Here is a 20,335-nt window from a genome sequence, read left to right as displayed (position 1 = left end):
GTGGAGTTTGCACGTTCTCCCCGTGTCTGCGTGGGTTTCCTCCGGGTGCTCCGGTTTCCTCCCACAGTCACAAACATGTGCAGGCAGGTGAATTGGCCATGCTAAATTGCCCGTAGTGTTAGGTAAAGGGGTAAATGTAGGGGAATGGGTGGGTTGCGCTTCGGCGGGTCGGTGTGGACTTGTTGGGCCGAAGGGCCTGTTTCCACACTGTAAGTAATCTAATCTAATCAGCATTTAGGAGAGGCCTCGTGCCTTATGCTTCAAAAGATTCAACAATACTCTCAAGAACAAAAAAAACAATTAATAGGAGCAAGAGAAGGCTATTTGTCTTGAAAAACCCGCTTTGACATTTAATACAGTCATGGTTAGGCTTCAACTCCACCTTCCTGTTCACTTCCCATTTTCCTTAATTCCATGAGAAGCCAGAACTCTGGTGATCCCAGCTTTAAATGCATTCAACAATGGAGCATCCAAGCCCCTCTTATGGAGAGGGTTCAAAATATTTACAATTCTTTCAGCAAAGTAATTTCCTCATCTCACTCCTAAATGATCAGTTCTTTATCCAGAGAATGTGCCTCCATGTTTTAGGTGGCTGGACAAGTGGAAACTCTCTACTGGATCTGACCACTGATTATACTTGTCTTTTGACAAATCCATCTCTCAGGCCACGCTGAAATCCCAACATAATTTACCATATCTCTGCACCATGTGGAAAAAGGAAGAAAATAAGTGGGTCTCCATCATCCAGATCCAAGCAACTCCTTCAGCATTGCCTAGGGAAGTCCTTCTTTAGTTTCAAGTGCATTATTCAGTTAATTACTGCCATCATGGGTCAAAAGTTACAAGTGGAGTTCCGCAGGGATCAGTTCTGGGTCCTCTGCTGTTTGTAATTTTTATTAATGACTTGGATGAGGGAGTCGAAGGGTGGGCCAGTAAATTTGCAGATGATACGAAGATTGGTGGAGTTGTGGATAGTGAGGAGGGCTGTTGTCGGCTGCAAAGAGACTTAGATATGATGCAGAGCTGGGCTGAGGAGTGGCAGATGGAGTTCAACCCTGCCAAGTGTGAGGTTGTCCATTTTGGAAAGACAAATAAGAATGCGGAATACAGGGTTAACGGTAGGGTTCTTAGTGAGGTGGAGGAACAGAGGGATCTTGGGGTCTATGTTCATAGATCTTTGAAAGTTGCCACTCAGGTGGATAGAGCTTGTAAGAAGGCCTATGGTGTATTAGCGTTCATTAGCAGAGGGATTGAATTCAAGAGTCGTGAAGTGATGTTGCAACTGTACAGGACTTTGGTTAGGCCACATTTGGAGTACTGTGTGCAGTTCTGGTCGCCTCACTTTAGGAAAGATGTGGATGCTTTGGAGAGAGTGCAGAGGAAATTTACCAGGATGTTGCCTGGAATGGAGAATAGGTTGTACAAGGATAGGTTGAGAGTGCTAGGCCTTTTCTCAAAAGAACGGCGAAGGAAGAGGAGTGACTTGATAGAGGTTTATAAGATGATCAGGGGAATAAATAGAGTAGACAGTCAGAAACTTTTTCCCCGGGTGCAACAGAGTGTTACAAGGGGACATAAATTTAAGGTGAAGGGTGGAAGGTATAGGGGAGATGTCAGGGGTGGGTTCTTTACCCAGAGAGTGGTGGGGGCCTGGAATGCGCTGCCTGTGGGAGTGGTAGAGTCAGAATCTTTGGTGACCTTTAAGCGGCAATTGGATAGGTACATGGATGGGTGCTTAAGCTAGGACAAATGTTCGGCACAACATCGTTGTGTGCTGTATTGTTCTATGTCCTATGTTCTATGTTCTATGTTCTAAAATGCAGCCATTACTGAGGCATTGATCTTGCAACCTACAAAGGCCGATTGAACTGATCATTGTAGTATCAAATTGTCCTTTCATAATGAGTAGAATTGTAGTGATTTGGTATTAGAGAATTTGAATTGCTGATAAAAAGACACCTTCTGTCACAGCCTTTCCTCATGGTCTTGTCAGCACATTTGCAAGGATACTGATATAAAAGGCAACAATATTTGATGCTGTATGTGTCGAGAATATTGATTGGCAAATGGACTCTGACTGATAAAGGTAACTCATCTACTGCATTGGATGATCAGCTATGACCATACTGAATGGAAGAATAGACTTGAAGGGCTGAATAGCCTACTCTTAGTTCTGTTTTGTATGTTTCTATATTTCATTGTCCTGGTCTTTGCAGAAAGTCAAAGCATGCGTACACATTGTTCTTGTTTCAAAGTAACAAAATAGGCAACAGCCATTCTATGGATTATTCCTTTGGTCAAGATATTGAGTCAACGTGACTGGTTTAAATTTAAACAAAACTTGGCAGTTAATTATCAGTCATCATCTAACTGGTGCATATTGCATAACAGCCCTTTTATCAATCAGAATCCATTTGATAAATATTCATCACTCTCATGTCATAGAGTCTACAATGTTATTTCCCCTTACAGTCGTATTCTTATGAAGTCCCTGCTGAGCGCAAGATGAAATTCTTCAATAAAATGAATTCATTTTCAGCAATACTTGAGTCGACAGATAATGTGTGAAGCAGGCAATATTAGGAAAAAAAAGTGTAGCGAGGTTCCTCATACGAACGTTTTAATGTTTTCTGATGAGTACACCCAAAGCTATTTTCTCATAAAAAGGAAATGATTGATCTACCTAATGTGAAATATTAGTTTTATTTGCGTAGAGCAACAATGTGGTAATCCTTCAAATAGACAACAGCCTAAAATTTCTTTAAACTTCTTAAAATATTGTTTTCTTTGAAAAATAGTCTCAGTGACTTCACAGGAAAATTGAGTGTTGATTGTTTGTTGAGCAGTAGCGGTTAAGAATGTATTTCTTAGAAATGTAAATTTATGAGTTAACACAGGGAAAGTAAGAACTCGCAGACACAGGAGAGGGAGCCAGTTGAGAGTAAGGGCCAAGGATTTCTATTTCTACTAGTCTCCAGTTTAAAGCTAACAATAGCAGAGTAATTTAAGGTAAGCTTAAAGTAAATAAAGGTAAGTAATGCAACTTATAGCTTTGAAGGTAAGGTATGGAAGGACAGCTCAGCCAGGCAGAAGGTCTGTCCTGGAGCAAGTGGGGAGTCAAGGGCACTTCTTATGATTCAGACAGGCCCATGTGTGGGAAGTGTCACCGGCTTTTTCTCTGGGTTTCTGAGCTTGAGCAGCAGCTACATGTATTCTTGAGGCAAACAGCTATATGATAGTATGTTCAGATATGTTGCCACGCTGCAAGCAGGCAGATACAAACATATGATCGAGGAAAAGAGTAGGTCACTCTGTCCTCCTAAAGGAAAATCACGTGCCCAGCTGTGCCATTATTTGTCAGTCAAAAACATGGTTGCAGAGGTAGGGTTTAAGGAATCAAACTTGAGGCTGGAAGAACACAGCAAGCAAGGCAACATCAGGAGGTGGAGAAGTCAACATTTTGGGTATTAGCCCTTCTTCAGGACTAAATGTGGGGTAGGGGTGCTACAGCTAAAGAGAGGAGGGGTTGGGGTGGGAAGAGTAACGGAAAGGTGAGGTAGTGATGGGTTTTAAGGAGTGCCTTAATGGAAGAAAATGAGGTTGAGACTGATGAGAATTGAAGGGAAGAAACAGAAGAGTGCAGGAAGTTGTGTGGCTGGAGGAGATTACAGAAATATGCAGGCGTGATGGAAGGATTTGACATCAAAGATGAGCATTTTAAAATCGAGGCATTGCTTGACAGGGAAACTGTGTAGGTGAGTAAGCATGGATGGGACAGGTGAATGGGAATAGTATGAATTTAGGGGGAAGTTGAATTCTCAACCCAGCACATTTATTGGGGTACAAGATGCGTCTTACGTCCCAAAACGTATGACTTGGATACAATCAAAAATATGAGCACCAGCAAATTAATACCTTTGGTGCAGCATCACAATACCTCAGATTTTGGGAATACAAGATTGTTTTCTCAACACAAGATAAGATGAGTGTTGAATTTAGAATCCTAATTTCATTATGAGAGCCCTTTTATAAATCAAATAGAAACTCTGAGTAATTGTATGAATACTGAATTTCCAGCTAAACAGAAATTTTGGTTTTCTGTTCACTCTCTCCCAGATCTGTCCACTCCTCCAATTTTGCTCTCTGCTATGGCGCTCAATTTTCATTGCTCCATTATTGTTGGATGTGCTTTCAAATTTATAGGCTCTACTTTCTGGAAATCCCTCCCTAAACATCTTTTTATAATTTACTCATGGGATGTGGACATTGCAGGCTGTGCCAACATTTACTGCCCATCCTCATTGACCTTGGGAAAGTGGTGAGCTTCCTTCTCAAACTGTTGCTACCTCATTTTGTTTCTACCTCATTCATCTCTTTAAACCACTCCATAAGACTGCCTCTTTGATCCTGCTGCCTCACAGGGCCAAGGAACCAGGTTTGATTCCAGGCTTGGATGACTGACTACACATCCCGGAACACAATGGGCAATTTAGCACAGCCAATCCACCCTTACTTGCACATCTTTGGACTATGGGAGGAAATCAGAGCACTCGGAGGAAACCCACACAGACACGGGAAGAACATGCAAACTCCATACAGACAGTCGCCCAAGGCTGGAATCAAACCCGGATCCCTGGTGCTATGAGGCAGCAGTGCTAACCACTGAGCCACCGTGCTGCCCTTTATGGAAATGGAAATTGAAAACAAAGGAGCTTAAATCTTAAAAAAGGCCAGGCCTTTTAATCAGGAAATCAGGAATAAACTTCTCCACAAAGGTTGGGAGAAATCTGGAACTCCAAACTCCAAAAGTAGTATTAGTATAATCGGAAGATTCAGGATTAAGATTACTGGATTTTTATTTGGTAAGGAAAGCAAGGGATATCTTAAGGTGGGTAAACTGAATTAAGATACAGATCAGCCATAATCTCACTCAATGGCAGAACAGGCTCAGGGCTTTTTAATATCTGACTCCTATTCCTATGTTCCTATCTCTGTACAGAAGTTACAGTCAGCAATGTTATGTTAGGAATATGTAATATACTGGTGCCAAATTCCTCTCTGCGCTATTTTAGTGGAGACATTGATTTAATAGGGGCTCCATAATCTCTCCGTTAAGATGGAGACAAAAAGTATTTGTTATCAACACTTAAGCATTTGAAAGATGAAATTCCTGACACCAGCTTGCAGATTTAATTATCCAATCACATTATCAGATGAGGTTTACTTTGTCAAAGACATCTTTTGTTTACTGTATTTGCAATACAAGCATAAATCTCAGCCTTAATTACATTTGATGGTTTGAACCCATGATTTAATCCAGGGTTTTTATTAGAGTCAGAAAATAAATCCTGACAATTCTTAAACATGTGGTAATTAATACAATAAATCTGCACATCATCTTAAACTTCTAAACTTAGATTGGGCATCTTCTAAAGTTTATTATTCATAACGACTGAAGATGCTACTGTAATTAAAAAAAAATCATTAAGTAAGAGATTCAGGCATAAAAACAACCCCAAGGCAAATGATCTGCTTGGAATTACTATGCTCTAATACATTAAGCTTCAATCTGCAATTTGAGAGGGAGAGGGTACAATCGGAAGTGACAATATTTCTGTTGAATAAAGGGAGCTATGGAGCTATGAGGGAGGAGCTGGCCAAAGTTCAATGGTGCAATACCTTAGCAGGGAATGACAGTGGAGGAACAATGGAGGAGATTTCTGTGTATAATGCAGAAGTTGCAGGATCAGTTTATTCCAAAAAGGAAGAAAGGTCCTAGGAGGAGGCATGGGTGGCTGTGGCTGACGAGGGAAGTTAAGAAACATATAAAGTTAAAAGAGAAAAAGTATAACATAGCAAAGATAAGTGGGAAAACGGAGGACTGGGAAGCTTTTAAAGAACAACAGAGGATTACTAAGAAGGAAATACGCAGAGAAAAAAATGAGGTACGAAGGTAAACTGGCCAATTATATAAAGGAGGATAGTAAAAGCTTTTTAGGTATGTGAAAGGCAAAAAAATGGTTAAGACTAAAATTGGGCCCTTGAAGACAGAAACAGGAGAATATATTATGGGGAACAAAGAAATGGCAGAAGAATTGAATTGGTACTTCAGATCTGTGTTCACTGGGGAAGACACAAGCAATCTCCCTGAGGTAACAGTGGCTGAAGGACCTGAACTGAAGGGAATTTATATTTGCCAGGAATTGGTGTTGGAGAGACTGTTAGGTCTGAAGCTTGATAAGTCCCCGGGGCCTGATGGTCTACATCCCAGGGTACTGAAGGAGGTGGCTCGAGAAATCATGGATGCGTTGGTGATTATTTTCCAGAGTTCGATAGATTCGGGATCAGTTCCTGCGGATTGGAGAGTGGCTAATGTTGTACCACTTTTTAAGAAAGGTGGGAGAGAGAAAACAGGAAAGTATAGACCGTTAGTCTGACCTCAGTGGTGGGAAAGATGCTGGAGTCTATTATAAAGGATGAAATTACGACACATCTGGATAATAGTAACAGGATAGGTCAGAGTCAGCATGGATTTATGAAGGGGAAATCATGCTTGACTAATCTTCTGGAATTTTTTGAGGATGTAACTCTGAAGATGGATGAGGGAGATCCAGTAGATGTAGTGTACCTGGACTTTCAGAAAGCTTTTGATAAAGTCCCACATAGGAGGTTAGTGAACAAAATTAGGGCGCACGATATTGGGGGCAAAGTACTAACTTGGATTGAAAGTTGGTTGGCTGATAGGAAACAAAGAGTAGTGATAAACGGCTCCATTTTGGAATGGCAGGCAGTGGCCAGTGGGGTGCTGCAGGGATCAGTATTGGGGCCGCAGCTTTTTACAATATATGTTAATGATATAGAAGATGGTATTAGTAATAACATTAGCAAATTTGCTGATGATACTAAGCTGGGTGGCAGGGTGAAATGTGAGGAGGATGTTAGGAGATTACAGGGTGACCTGGACAAGTTAGGTGAGTGGTCAGATGCATGGCAGATGCAGTTTAATGTGGATAAATGTATGGTTGTCCACTTTGGTGGCAAGAACAGAAGGCAGGTTACTACCTAAATGAAATCAATTTAGGTAAAGGGGCAGTACAGAGAGATCTGGGTGTTCTTGTACACCAGTCAATGAAGGTAAGCATGCAGGTACAGCAGGTAGTGAAGAAGGCTAATAGCATGCTGGCCTTCATAACAAGAGGGATTGAGTATAGAAGCAAAGAGGTTCTTCTGCAGCTGTACAGGGCCCTGGTGAGACCACACCTGGAGTATTGTATGCAGTTCTGGTCTCCAAATTTGAGGAAAGACGTTCTGACTATTGAGGGAGTGCGGCGTAGGTTCACGAGGTCAATTCCTGGAATGGCGGGATTACCTTACACTGAAAAACTGGAGCGACTGGGCTTGTATACCCTTGAGTTTAGAAGACTGAGAGGAGATCTGATTGAGACATATAAGATTATTAAAGGATTGGACACTCTGGAGGCAGGAAACATGTTTCTGCTGATGGGTGAGTGCCGAACCAAAGGACACAGCTTAAAAATACGGGGTAGACCATTTAGGACAGAGATGAGGAGAAACTTCTTCACCCAGAGAGTGGTGGCTGTGTGGAATGCTCTGCTCCAGAGGGCAGTGGAGGCCCAGTTTCTGGATTCATTTAAGAAAGAGTTGGATAGAGCTCTCAAGGATTATGGAATCAAGGGTTATGGAGATAAGGCAGGAACAGGATACTGATTAAGGATGATCAGCCATGATCATATTGAATGGTGCTACAGGCTCGAAGGGCAGAATGGCCTACTCCTGCACCTGTTGTCTATTTTCAAAAGAGGAAGTATGACCTCGGTTGTACCTCAACATTTTGCTGAAGTTGGTGATTAGAGTGAAATTGCAACAGTTATAGAAAAAAGAAACAGAATTGTGACTTAGTTAACCCCAAAGTGTGAACTCCCATCAGCGAACCCAAGATAAATGGATTATATTTATACTGCATATTTCAAGACCTTAATATGTCTTGGCATATTTTACCATCAATGAGGAATGAATGGAATGTCGTGATACGCAGAAACTAATTGAGGCACAATATGGTCCCATAAACTGACCACGATATGATCATCTATTTAAGTGAAGTTGCTTAGGACTTAAAGATTCACCAGGGAGAATCCCCTGATCTGCTGAAACAAAATCAGAAAATGCGAGAGGAACACAGCAGGTCTGCAGAGAGAGAAACAGAGTTAATGTTTTGAATACAACAAGACTCTGCTGAACTGAAAGGTAAAGGAAAACTTTGTCTATTATGCTGTAAGCAGGTGTGTTCAGAGCCAAAATTCAAAGGGGTTGCTCTTCTGAAAGTCAGTGCACTGGGATACTTTATATTCAGCTCAGAGGCCAGATGACACCTCAGTTCAATGTCTCATCCAAATCATGAGTAGGTGAAGGATGGATGGTGACATGGTGAGACCACCTCTGAACTGGTATCCAGAGACCCAGGCGAATGATCTCAGGACACGGGTTTCACTTCCACTATAGGAATATACATCTAGCAATAATGATCCTGACAACATCACCGAGTGCAATAAAAACCCATCTGATTCACTAATACCCTTCACAGCAGGACATTTGTCTTTGTTCCCTGGTCCGGTTTATGTGTGACTCCACACCCACAGCAATAAGATTAAATCTTCAATGCTCTCTGAAATAGTGCAGTGGGTCACTTAGTTCAAGGGTAATTTGGGCAACAAACACTTGCTTTGCCAGTGACACCCACATGAATGGATAGAGAAAAATAAACCTCCAACTATGTGCTCCACTGGATTGTCATGCTAGATTATGTACTCTAGAATGTGGTGTAAGACATGAATATATAACCTTTGCCTCAAGGCTAGAGTATTATACACTGTACCACTGCCGATATACATGGCTGGTTTAATCTAAGTCGCGCATATATCGACTGTGTAGACTGCCCTGCCTTTCTGATCGAACTGGGAACTCAAGCAGGTAATTATAAATAAAATAGATGCAATGAGTGCCTTCTTTCAGAAAGCAGTGTATCAGGCAGAATAATCCATTCCAAATAATTGGCTTCACTGTGTGCGAGAGGCTTTGTAGGTTTTCAGTCAGGTTGTGACAGGGCACATTAGATTCAAGCAATTCTCAATTTATCATGGCTGACTTCAACTTCAGCGCCTAACCATGAAGCAACTTCATATTTCACACAACATCCATCTGTGTCTTCTTACTTATAATGAATTTAGACTTGTCAATAGACGCAGTGGCACACTCTAAAATGTCAAATGGAGTGCTGGAGTTAAAGGTGAGCGCTAGGCAGAGACTGATCTCACTACATTTTCAGCGAGTGCCTAATATGTGAGCTACAAGTGAAGTAGTTGGGACAGTAACTGATTTCAGCTGCCCGTAATGATTGGTACAAATTGCGCATCCATGAACAACTTCCTACTTCAAATTCAATAGTGACGACCTTTCTTTAAGGTAAGTAATAGCGCAAAAGTGCTATGAATTTCAAGATGCTATTCTACAGCCATTCCAGTAAACAAAACTGCACCTTTGGGAATGTCACACTTGGGTGGCAGTCAGTATTCATGATAGAACCTGCGTGTTCACAGATTGTTATTATCGTAGAAACACATCATTGCTACAGAGCAGCAGGAGGCTGTTTGTCCCATCCTGTCTGTGGTAGGTCTATGAATGAGCAATTCACTTTGTGCTGTTGTGCTTTCTCCCAGGAACCCAGGACATTTTTCCTTTTCACATAGAAAACTAATTCCTTCTCAAATGCCTTAAATAGAGTCATAGAGTCATAGAAATGTACAGCATGGAAACAGACCCTTCAGTCCAACCCGTCCATGCCAACCAGATATCCCAACCCAATCTCGTCCCACCTGCCAGCACCCAGCCCATATCCCTCCAAACCCTTCCTATTCATATACCCATCCAAATGCCTTTTAAATGTTGCAATTGTACTAGCCTCCACCACATCCTCTGGCAGCTCATTCCACACACGTACCCCACCCTCTGCATGAAAAAGTTGCCCCTTAGGTCACTTTTATATCTTTTCCCCTCTCACCCTAAACCTATGCCCTCTAGTTCTAGACTCTCCGACCCCAGGGAAAAGACTTTTTTTTTATCCTATCTATGCCCCTCATAATTTTGTAAACCTCTATAAGGTCACCCCTCAGCCTCTGACGCTCCAGGGAAAACAGCCCCAGCCTGTTCAGCCTCTCCCTGGAGCTCAGATCCTCCAACTCAAGCAACATCCTTGGAAATTTTTTCTGAACCCTTTCAAGTTTCACACTATCTTTCTGATAGGAAGGAGACCAGAATTGCATGCAATATTCCAACAGTGGCGTAACCAATGTCCTGTATAGCCGTAACATGACCTCCCAACTCCTGTACTCAATACTCTGACCAATAAAGGAAAGCATACCAAACGCCTTCTTCGCTATCCTATCTACCTGCGACTTCACTTTTAAGGAGCTATGAACCTGCACTCCAAGGTCTCTTTGTTCAGCAACACTCCTTAGGACCTTTCCATTAAGTGTATAAGTCCTGCTAAGATTTGCTTTCCCAAAATGCAGCACCTCACAATTATCTGAATTAAACTCCATCTGCCACTTCTCAGCCCATTGGCCCATCTGGTCAAGATCCTGTTGTAATCTAAGGTTACCCTCTTCGTTGTCCACTACACCTCCAATTTTGGTGCCATCTGCAAACTTACTAATTGTACCTCTTATGCTCGCATCCAAATCATTTATGTAAATGACAAAAGGTAAAGGGCCCAGCACTGATCCTTGTGGCACTCCACTGGCCACAGGCCTCCAGTCTGAAAAACAACCCTCCACCACCACCCTCTGTCTTCTATCTTTGAGCCAGTTCTGTATCCAAATGGCTAGTTCTCCCTGTATTCCATAACCTTGCTAATCAGTCTCCCATGGGGAACTTTGTCGAACCCCTTACTGAAGTCCATATAGATCATATCTACTGCTCTGCCCTCATCAATCCTCTTTGTTACTTCTTCAAAAAACTCAATCAAGTTTGTGAGACATGATTTCCCACACACAAAACCATGTTGACTATCCCGAATCAGTCCTTGCCTTTCCAAATACATGAACATCCTGTCCCTCAGGATTCCCTCCAACAACTTGCCCACCACTGAGGTCAGGCTCACCAGTCTATAGTTCCCTGGCTTGTCTTTACTGCCCTTCTTAAACAGTGGCACCATGTTTGCCAACCTCCAGTCTTCTGGCACCTCACCTGTGACTATTGATGACACAAGTATCTTAGCAAGAGGCCCAGCAAACACTTCTCTAGCTTCCCACAGAGTTCTCGGGTACACCTGATCAGGTCCTGGGGATTTATCCACTTTTAACCATTTCAAGACGTCCAGCACTTTCTCCTCTGTAATCTGGACATTTTGCAAGATGTCACCATCTATTTCCCTACTGTCTATATCTTCCATATCCTTTTCCACAGTAAATACTGATGCAAAATATTCATTTAGCATCTCCCCCATTTTCTGTGGCTCCACACAAAGGTCGCCTTGCTGATCTTTGAGGGGCCCTATTCTCTCCCTAGTTACCCTTTTGTCCTTAATATATTTGTAAAATCCCTTTGGATTCTCCTTAATTCTATTTGCCAAAGCTATCTCATGTCCCCGTTTTACCCTTCTGATTTCCCTCTTAAGTATACTCCTACTTTCTTTATACTCTTCTAAGGATTCACTCGATCTATCCTGTCTATACCTGACATATGCTTCCTTCTTTTGCTTAACCAAACCCTCAACCTCTTTAATCATCCAGCATTCCCTATACCTACCAGCCTTCCCTTTCACCCTGACAGGAATATACTTTCTCTGGATTCTTGTTATCTCACTTCTCAAGGCTTCCCATTTGCCAGCTATCCCTTTACCTGTGAACATCTACTTCCAATCAGCTTTCGAAAGTTCTTGCCTCATACTGTCAAATGAACCCATCTCCTCCACCACACTTTTAGACAGTGCTTTCTGGACATTAATGGTTCATTGCGTGAAACCATTTCTTCTCATATCCCTTTTGCTCCATTCGCCAATTAAGTTAAATCTGTGCCTTTTTTGGTGTTGGTCTGTAACGAGGCAGAGCCTCCTGTCTCCAGAATCTTCATTCTTCTGAATACTTCCATCAAATCCCCTCTCAGCCTCCTCTTCTCCAAAGAATATTTCTCTTATTTATCTTCACAACTGAAGTTTGTCATAGTCTTGAACCATTCCCATAGTCCCCTTCTGCATTCTCTTTCTCCAGTTCCTTCATATACTCCCTCAAGTGTGACATCTGGAATTGGATAAAATCTTCCAGTGGCTCTGTGGTTAGCACTACTGCCTCACAGCATCAGGGACTTGGGTTTGATTCCACCCTCAGAGAACTATCTCCGTGGGGTTTGCACCTTCTCCGTGTATCTGGGCAGGGGGCTTGCTCCGGTTTCCTCCCACAGTCGAAAGCTGTGTAGGTTAGGTAGATTGGCCATACTGAATTGTCCCATAGAGTCCAGGGATATGCAGGCTAGGTGGATTAGCCATGGGAAATGCAGGGTTACAGGGATGGGATGTGGGTGGGATGCTCTTCAGAGGGTAGGAGTGGCCTCAATAGGGCGAATGGCCTGTTTCCATATGAACAAATGTCTCCCATAAGTTCCTCATCATGTTCGTGGGAAGTCTCAAAGTGCATCACAACCAATGGATAACTTGGTGGGCGGCACGGTGGCACAGTGGTTAGCACTGCTGCCTCACAGCGCCAGAGACCCGGGTTCAATTCCCGCCTCAGGCGACTGACTGTGTGGAGGTTGCACGTTCTCCCCGTGTCTGCGTGGGTTTCCTCCGGGTGCTCCGGTTTCCTCCCACAGTCCAAAGATGTGCAGGTCAGGTGAATTGGCTATGCTAAATTCCCCGTAGTGTTAGGTAAGGGGTAAATGTAGGGGTATGGGTGGTTTGCGCTTCGGCGGGTCGGTGTGGACTTGTTGGGCCGAAGGGCCTGTTTCCATACTGTAAGTAATCTAATCTAATCTAATAACTTCTGAAATGCAGTTTTTAATGCTATCTTCACAGCGCCAGGGACCCAGTTCAGTTCCAGCCTGGTGACTGTCTGTTTGGAATTTGCACATTCCCCCCATGTCTATGTAGGTTAACTCCGTGGTGCTCCGGTTTCCTCCCACAATCCAAGGATGTGCAGGTCAGGTGGATTGGCCATGCTAAATTGCCTATATTGTGTAGGTTAAGGGCATTAGTCAGGGGAAATGTAGAGTAATAGGGTAGGGGAGTGGGTTTGGGTGGGTTGCTCTTTGGAGGGTTAATATGGACCTGTTGGGCCGAATGGCCTGTTTCCACACTGTCGGGATTCTATGAATTGCAACATCTACTAATGCACGAGAAGGTCTTAGCAAATAAGAAGAAAGGGTAATCTGTTTTCTTCTTTTCATGACGAGGGTAAAGAGAGGAAATTTGGCAAGGATGACAGAAGCTGGCCTTGTCCATTCTCTAATGGATAATTTCCATCAGTCTTATATTGGACCTTGTTTTATAGTCCTCTCTGAAAGACTGCAACTTCAATACTGCAGCACCCTGTGCTGTGCTCAAATCTCAGCCTAAATTAGTAATTTGTCCATATTCCTTTGACAATGCCTGAGCCAAATTCACACTTGACAGGTAGCATTTTCCAGGAACTGTGAAAAAAAACCCTTTGGAAATAGCTCACCAATCATGAGTGTGGTTTGTAGCAGTTACTAATGTTTTCTTTTCCGATGTTAGAGCTGAAGAGTTAGTCGGATGAAGACTGAGGTGAAATGCACTAGGTGTTGATACTTTGGGATCTAACTTCAAATTCAGTCCAAATTGACAAGCATGAAGAATTTCTCTGTCTACTGACTGCAAGGGTCTAGTTAGACATAGATGGGGATGGGATGGTATTATCACTTCAGCTCTAAATTGGTGTGGCTCCAATGTGCTCAATAATGAACTCAAATATGACAAGAGGTCAGCTACTGTGCTCAGGCTGTAGGATGGCAGGGATAGCAAAGAGAAAGATGCAGAAAGGCTCACACTCAGAAATCCATGGGCGAAACATATTATTGCGTCAGAGCATCCTCCCAGCCTTCTGCTGCTTGTACTGTAAATCCTCTATATTCTCAAAATCTATGAATTGCAAATTCGCCTACCGGTGCTAAAAAATAAGTAACATCAGAAACCAACATCTGCAGGCAGAAATTGTGCATTTATGATTTTTGTAACCATTTTAATGAGCTCCGCAAACTTCATCATTCGTGTGGGCTCTCAGGAACAAAACTCTTGTGGATACAGAGGAATGACTGTAGTTACTCTCGCCACACTACCTCATGGGATGCCAAATTCGCCTGTCTTGGCCTCGCACACTCACTGTATCTTGTCCATAACCACTCTGCGATGTATATCTTCGAATTATACCGAGGCTGACCCCTCTTTCTGCTGCTCTGAGCTATTCCCTTGAGCAGAGATGACTGCAGCTTTTCAGCTCTGATCAATTTTTTAGATTAGATTACTTACAGTGTGGAAACAGGCCCTTCGACCCAACAAGCCCACACTGACCCTCCAAAGAGCAACCCATCCAGACCCATTTCCCCTACATCTATCCATTCACCTAACACTACGGGCAATTTAGCATGGCCAATTCACCTGGCCTGCACATTTTTCTGGGAGGAAACCGGAGCACCCGGAGTAAACCCACGCAGACACGGGGAGAATGTGCAAACTCCACACAGACAGTTGCCTGAGGCGGGAATTGAACCCGGGTCTCTGGTGCTGTGAGGAAGCAGTTCTAACCACTGTGCCACCCGAAATACTGACATTTCCTTTTCTGGATGCCACATATCAGAATTATTTTTGATTGCCTAATTCCATTTCTCTTACAGTCTGTGTATGAGGTTTTAAGTTTGTATCTAGGCCTCCAAGTTTCAAAGGTCTGTATTTTCCATGATGGATTTTGAGTGATTGTCCAGGTTTCGGAGGCACACAGAGATTCAAAAGACACTTGATGAGTGCTGTCACTACTATAGCAAAGAAGGAATTTGAGTGGAACATGTCAAGCATTCACACATTAAGAGAAAAAGAATCAGGCCTGACACTTTGAGCTTGTGTTACTCATAACCCCAACTATTGGGGAATCCAAGGGTATGGGGAGTAGGCAGGAAAGTGGGGTTAAAGTTTAAGGTGGATGGTAAAGCAGGCAGGATGGTCTGCCCCCACACCCATCTCCTGTGTTCTCCTGTTTAATGTCAGGTCCTTGGCTCACTTTTTAATCTTGGACAAATTGGGAGCTTTTTAGATTGCCCACAATTCACTACAGGACGACAGGAACGGGTGGAGGCTATTCAACTCTTCAGGGATGTGTAAGGTTTGTGAAGGTTTGTAGCTCAGGTTGAGATTTAGGGTGTAGGTTTGCTCGCTGAGCTGTAGGTTTGATACCTAGATGTTTCATGACCTAGCTAGGTAACATCATCAGTGGCGACCTCCAAGTGAAGCGAAGCTGTTGTCTCCTGCTTTCTATTTATATCTTTCTCCTGGATGGGGTTCCTGGGGTTTGTGGTGATGTCATTTCCTGTTCATTTTCGGAGGGGTTGATAGATGGCATCTAGATCTATGTGTTTGTTTATGGCGTTGTGGTTGGAGTGCCAGGCCTCTAGGAATTCTCTGGCATGTCTTTGCTTAGCCTGTCCCAGGATAGATGTGTTGTCCCAGTCAAAATGGTGTTTTTTTTCATCCGTGTGTAGGGCTACGAGGGAGAAAGGGTCGTGTCTTTATGTGGCTAGCTGGTGTTCATGTATTCTGGTGGCTAACTTTCTGCCTGTTTGTCCTATGTAGTGTTTGTGGCAGTCCTTGCATGGAATTTTGTAGATGACGTTGGTTTTGTCCATGGGATGTACTGGGTCTTTTAAGTTCGTCAGTTTTTGTTTGAGAGTGTTGGTGGGTTTGTGTGCTACTAGTATTCTGAGGGGTCTTAGTAGTCTGGCTGTCAATTCTGAAACTTCTTTGATGTATGGTAAGGTAGTTGGGGTTTCTGGCCTAACATCTTCAGGGATGTTTCATCATGCATTGCTGATCAATATCATAACTCGATTGACAAGTTTAATACACTTATTGAACACAAATCAACTGATCTCAGTGTTGAAGTTTTGAACTGACTCCCAGCCTTTGGGAAGTAGAGCTCTATGATGAGTTGTACAAAGAAATGTTTCCCAACACCGCCCTGAGCGTGCAAGTGCTAATTTCAAGGCATGCATGCATTAAGATGCATCGTTACTTTCTACTCCAAAGAAATTGTGAACCATCTTACCATTTTTTTGATTTCAACTTGGGTGGAGAATTCCGCGGGATGAGGAAAAGGGCTCTCATTGGATGCATATCGCAGAGTGCTGGAAAAAAATAAAAGGGATGGATTTTACAAGTGAAGGAACTACAAATGTCATCATATAAAAACAAAATCCTGTGGATGCTGTAAATGTAAAACAAGCGGGGGGGATGCTGGAGGAACTCAGCAGGTCTAGCAGCATCTGTGGAGAGGGAAACAGCATTGATGTTTCAAGTCTAGTTTCAAGTCAAGTCCACTCTTCTTCAGAATAAACATAATTATTTTGCCAGGATTATAATTCAAAAGCCACTAAGTGCTGCTGGTGTATATACAAATTTAGACTGTTATCAGGGTCAATCTTTGCTACCGAGGATAATTCCATTACACACAAGGTGGAAATTCATTTCACAGTGGTCTAGCCTGTTGCTGATAAAGGATAGCCTGTGGTGAATTTGTCCTGACAGAGGTCTTTGTGTTTATAGAGGAATTTGATAGGGATATTTCAAAGGCGAGAGGTTTTGTAATGATGGAGAAGGTCTCTGCCTTAACTCGACTGGAACTGAAGCTCTGCCTTTCCAAGTTGTGCCCCCAAACCTGGCCCCCACAATTTCTGTCGGAGAAAGAGGGTGGTGGAAGAATGGGGCAGGTTGTATGTTGAACATCCCCATGGTTCATATCACACATTAAGTGAAAATGCCTTCAAATTGATCCAATTATTTTCTTGTAACATGTTTGAAATACGATTGTGGGCTTTGCACTTTTCAAAAGAACATCTGAAGATGTCACAGTTATTTGAAGAGATAGGATATCCTATTGCAGGAGCCCATTTGGGAGAAATAGAATGCTTTGTATAATAGGTCCAGTGAGAGGTCATGTGAGAGGTCACATGCCCTTTGGAAACATTAAAAATAGACATGAATGTGTGTAAGAAGTTGATAAATTAATCAAAACTGTGAAGTGGTCAAGGGAAATGTCAAGCTGTCAAAAGCAGCTATCAAGTTGTCAAATGAATTGTAAAAATAAAACAAAATACTTCCGATGCTGAAGATCTGAAATAACAACAGAAATTGCCCATGAAACTCAACATGTCTGGCAGTATCTGTGGGGAGAAAGCAGAGTTAACATTTCGAGTCCGGTGACTCTTCATCAGAACTGTTAGCTCAGAAAATGTCGTACTTATGCTGAAGAGGAGATTGGGGGAGTAGGTGGGGAGATGAGTGGATAAGTGGAGACGGAGCCAAGAGGGAGAGAGATATGAAAGCGGTAGGTAAGTGAGGGAAACATGGATGGCAGGCCAAGACAGAAGACCTCTGGGACTCAATATCAAACTCAATAACTTTAGAACCTGATTCCATCCTGCTAAGTTTTTAACCCAACCCCACACTGAGTTCTATTATGACATAGAACAACCAACTCATTTTCACCCACACCCAGGCACATGATCACATCATATACACAGCTTTCAGCAAGGACTACCCATTCTCTGCTACCCTCAGAACTCATTACCATTTAGACAGCTTCTCTTCTGTCCTGGCCTCCATAATCTCCTCGTTTATGTGCTCCTTTTATATCAAACTCCCTCTCGGCTTCATCTCTACCTGTTCACTCACTTCCCTTCTCCAACTCCACCCTACACCACCACCCACGCCGCCTAACTCAAGGGAATAGTCAAGCTTTGGAAACATTGAGGCTGATACAATTGCAACATTTTAGAGGCATTTGGATGGGTATATGAATAGGAAGGGTTTGGAAGGATATGGGCCGGGGGCTGGCAGGTGGGACTAGATTGGGTTGGGATATCTGGTCAGCATGGACAAGTTGGACCGAAGGGTCTGTTTCCATGCTGTACATCTCTATGACTCTTGACATTTGGATTAGCCATGCAGGGTGACAGAGACACGGCGGGGGCTGTGGGCCTAACCCCCGCTAACAACTGTCCAGGCAGAACAAACTTGAAATAACAAGGCCCCTCTCCCCTGATTTCAAGCTCACGGAGCAAGGCATTTTCACAAATGTGCATTTATGACCCAGGAATATAAATTCAGGCCATATACCGGCCAGATCTTCTGATGAGAGTCAAGCTAAATGTAGAAAAGTATACTTCTCAAGCTCGTTGCAGATATGTGGCAATTGTCCAGGATGCTTCAAACTTTGAATGGACTAAATTGTGGTGTCTAGGAAATGAAGAGAATTTCTCCAAAACAGATTTCAGTGAAGGGTAGGTGGACCAGCTGTGCGATACTTGCCAAGATACAGACCCCAGCAATTGTTCTGCTGTTTAATTCCTGATAAAAGTCAGTGATTGACAATGGGAACTCAACCCCACACAACTCCCATCCTGCTCAGATGCCAACTTCACACTTCCACCCAATCCGACTGGCCACCCTACCCTAACACCCACTGTGACAATGAGCTCACCCATCCACTCTCTAGCTCACCCACTGTCTCCACTGAAACTCTGAACAGCTACAGAAACTTACCTGAGAACTGCAGCTGATGCAAAATGGGGACATGTCCTTTGTGCTACTATGTTTTGTCAGTGTTCCCTCTGTATGACTGTTGCAGCCGGGAGAGCAAGATATGGCTGTGAGGACAAATGGCTAAGGTTGGAGTTATCTTTACTGACAGCGGTGATGCCTTCAGCATCGCTGCTGACCAGAAGATCTGAGCCATTGTTTCAATTATAGAAGGGTCCAAAGAAAGGGCCCAGAATGAGATAGTCATGAAGGAATCTATAGGGAATTCAGAAGAATCTTCTTTACTCAAGATTCCATGGAGCATCTGAGCTGAATGGCCTGTTTTCTTAGCTGCATATTCTAAGCAATTTTCACATGCAGTGTTATAAGTCCATGAGAACTCTTCAACCACCCACACAAACCCTTCATTGTGCACCAGTCCTTAAACACAACCTGAAAAGTGCTACTTACGAGGTGCTCCTTCTGCCATTTCAATCGCCGTGATTCCCAATGACCACACATCACTCTGTGAAGAAGAGGAACAGAACAAATGGTAAATTAAACATTTTAATTCAGATCAGAGTGATAGAAATGAAAGGGAAATGAAGGTCATCATGATGTAGCAGTTAACACACTTGCAGTGATTGGAATTAGGCTAACCTCGTTGACTACGTGGTCATTGATTGGTTTGCTGACTTGGCCAATCAGGAAAGCCCTGGCTGACCAGAAGTTACGGGGCACTGCTTGTCACTGGTCACTCGGGTGTTTCCTTTCTTCCTGGTGATGGAATATGAATAAGGTTTCTGCACTCGATGTTTCTTCACTATGTCCTATAACTACACGCACACAACATGGGTGCTGGGGAGAAATAAGCACTACTGCCATTTGGCAATAGTGTGGGGGTTGACACAAAAAAAATATACTCAGGAAAGTTAGAGAAAAAAAATAAACTGGACATTCAGGATCTCCTCAGTTCAGGGGACTGATTCCAAGCTGGCTGGTCACAGTCAGTGTGTTACTGTGGAGAGAGGTTCTCTTGGTCTAAGACATTGCCTTCATTTGTTATGTGCTTTTGGGAAAAAAATGAGAAAAAAGAAAAAAAAGAAAAAATACATATAACAAGGAGATGTTTCTTTTCTTCCTGGTGATGGAATATGAACAAAGTTTTTTGCACCTGATTTTTTTTTCACTGTCTACACACACACAACATGTCTGCTGGGGAGAGATAAGCAATACTGCTGTTTGGCAGTAGTGTGGAGAGGGGGAATGAAGTATAAAACCAGGAGATTAGAATCACCTTAATTGAGGGATGACTCTGAGCTGGCTGGCCACAGCCAGGGTACTGTGCACAAGTATATAAAGGGTGACTTGGTGATGGGATACCAGCCTCTGTGCAGTTATTTCAACACTATTTCCATTGGTCATGGAGACTGATCGGGTTAAATGGTGATGTCAATCACTGTGAATTCACAAGTGCACTTGAATAAATGGGAACGGGCCATTCAGTCTTCGAGTAACGGGGGT

General features: G+C 43.0%; 1 protein-coding gene across 6 annotated transcripts in view; it reads right to left on the bottom strand.

The window, feature by feature from the left end:
- Positions 1-20,335, bottom strand: part of LOC122557427 (mitogen-activated protein kinase kinase kinase kinase 4) — a 317,468-nt gene that overhangs the window by 140,061 nt on the left and 157,072 nt on the right. For all 6 annotated transcript variants that reach the window (XM_043705152.2, XM_043705149.2, XM_043705150.2 and 3 more), the window contains exons 8-9: positions 19,283-19,337; positions 16,341-16,419 (exon numbers count right to left, since the gene is read on the bottom strand). In XM_043705152.2, coding sequence (XP_043561087.2) covers positions 16,341-16,419; positions 19,283-19,337 — 134 coding nt within the window. The remainder of the gene's footprint in view (positions 1-16,340; positions 16,420-19,282; positions 19,338-20,335) is intronic.

Source organism: Chiloscyllium plagiosum, unplaced genomic scaffold, assembly GCF_037043375.1.
Source record: "Chiloscyllium plagiosum isolate Xiang-an unplaced genomic scaffold, Cpla_swu_hap1 HiC_scaffold_11, whole genome shotgun sequence".
Lineage (NCBI taxonomy): Eukaryota > Metazoa > Chordata > Chondrichthyes > Orectolobiformes > Hemiscylliidae > Chiloscyllium > Chiloscyllium plagiosum.
This window is presented reverse-complemented; position numbering and strand designations above follow the sequence as displayed.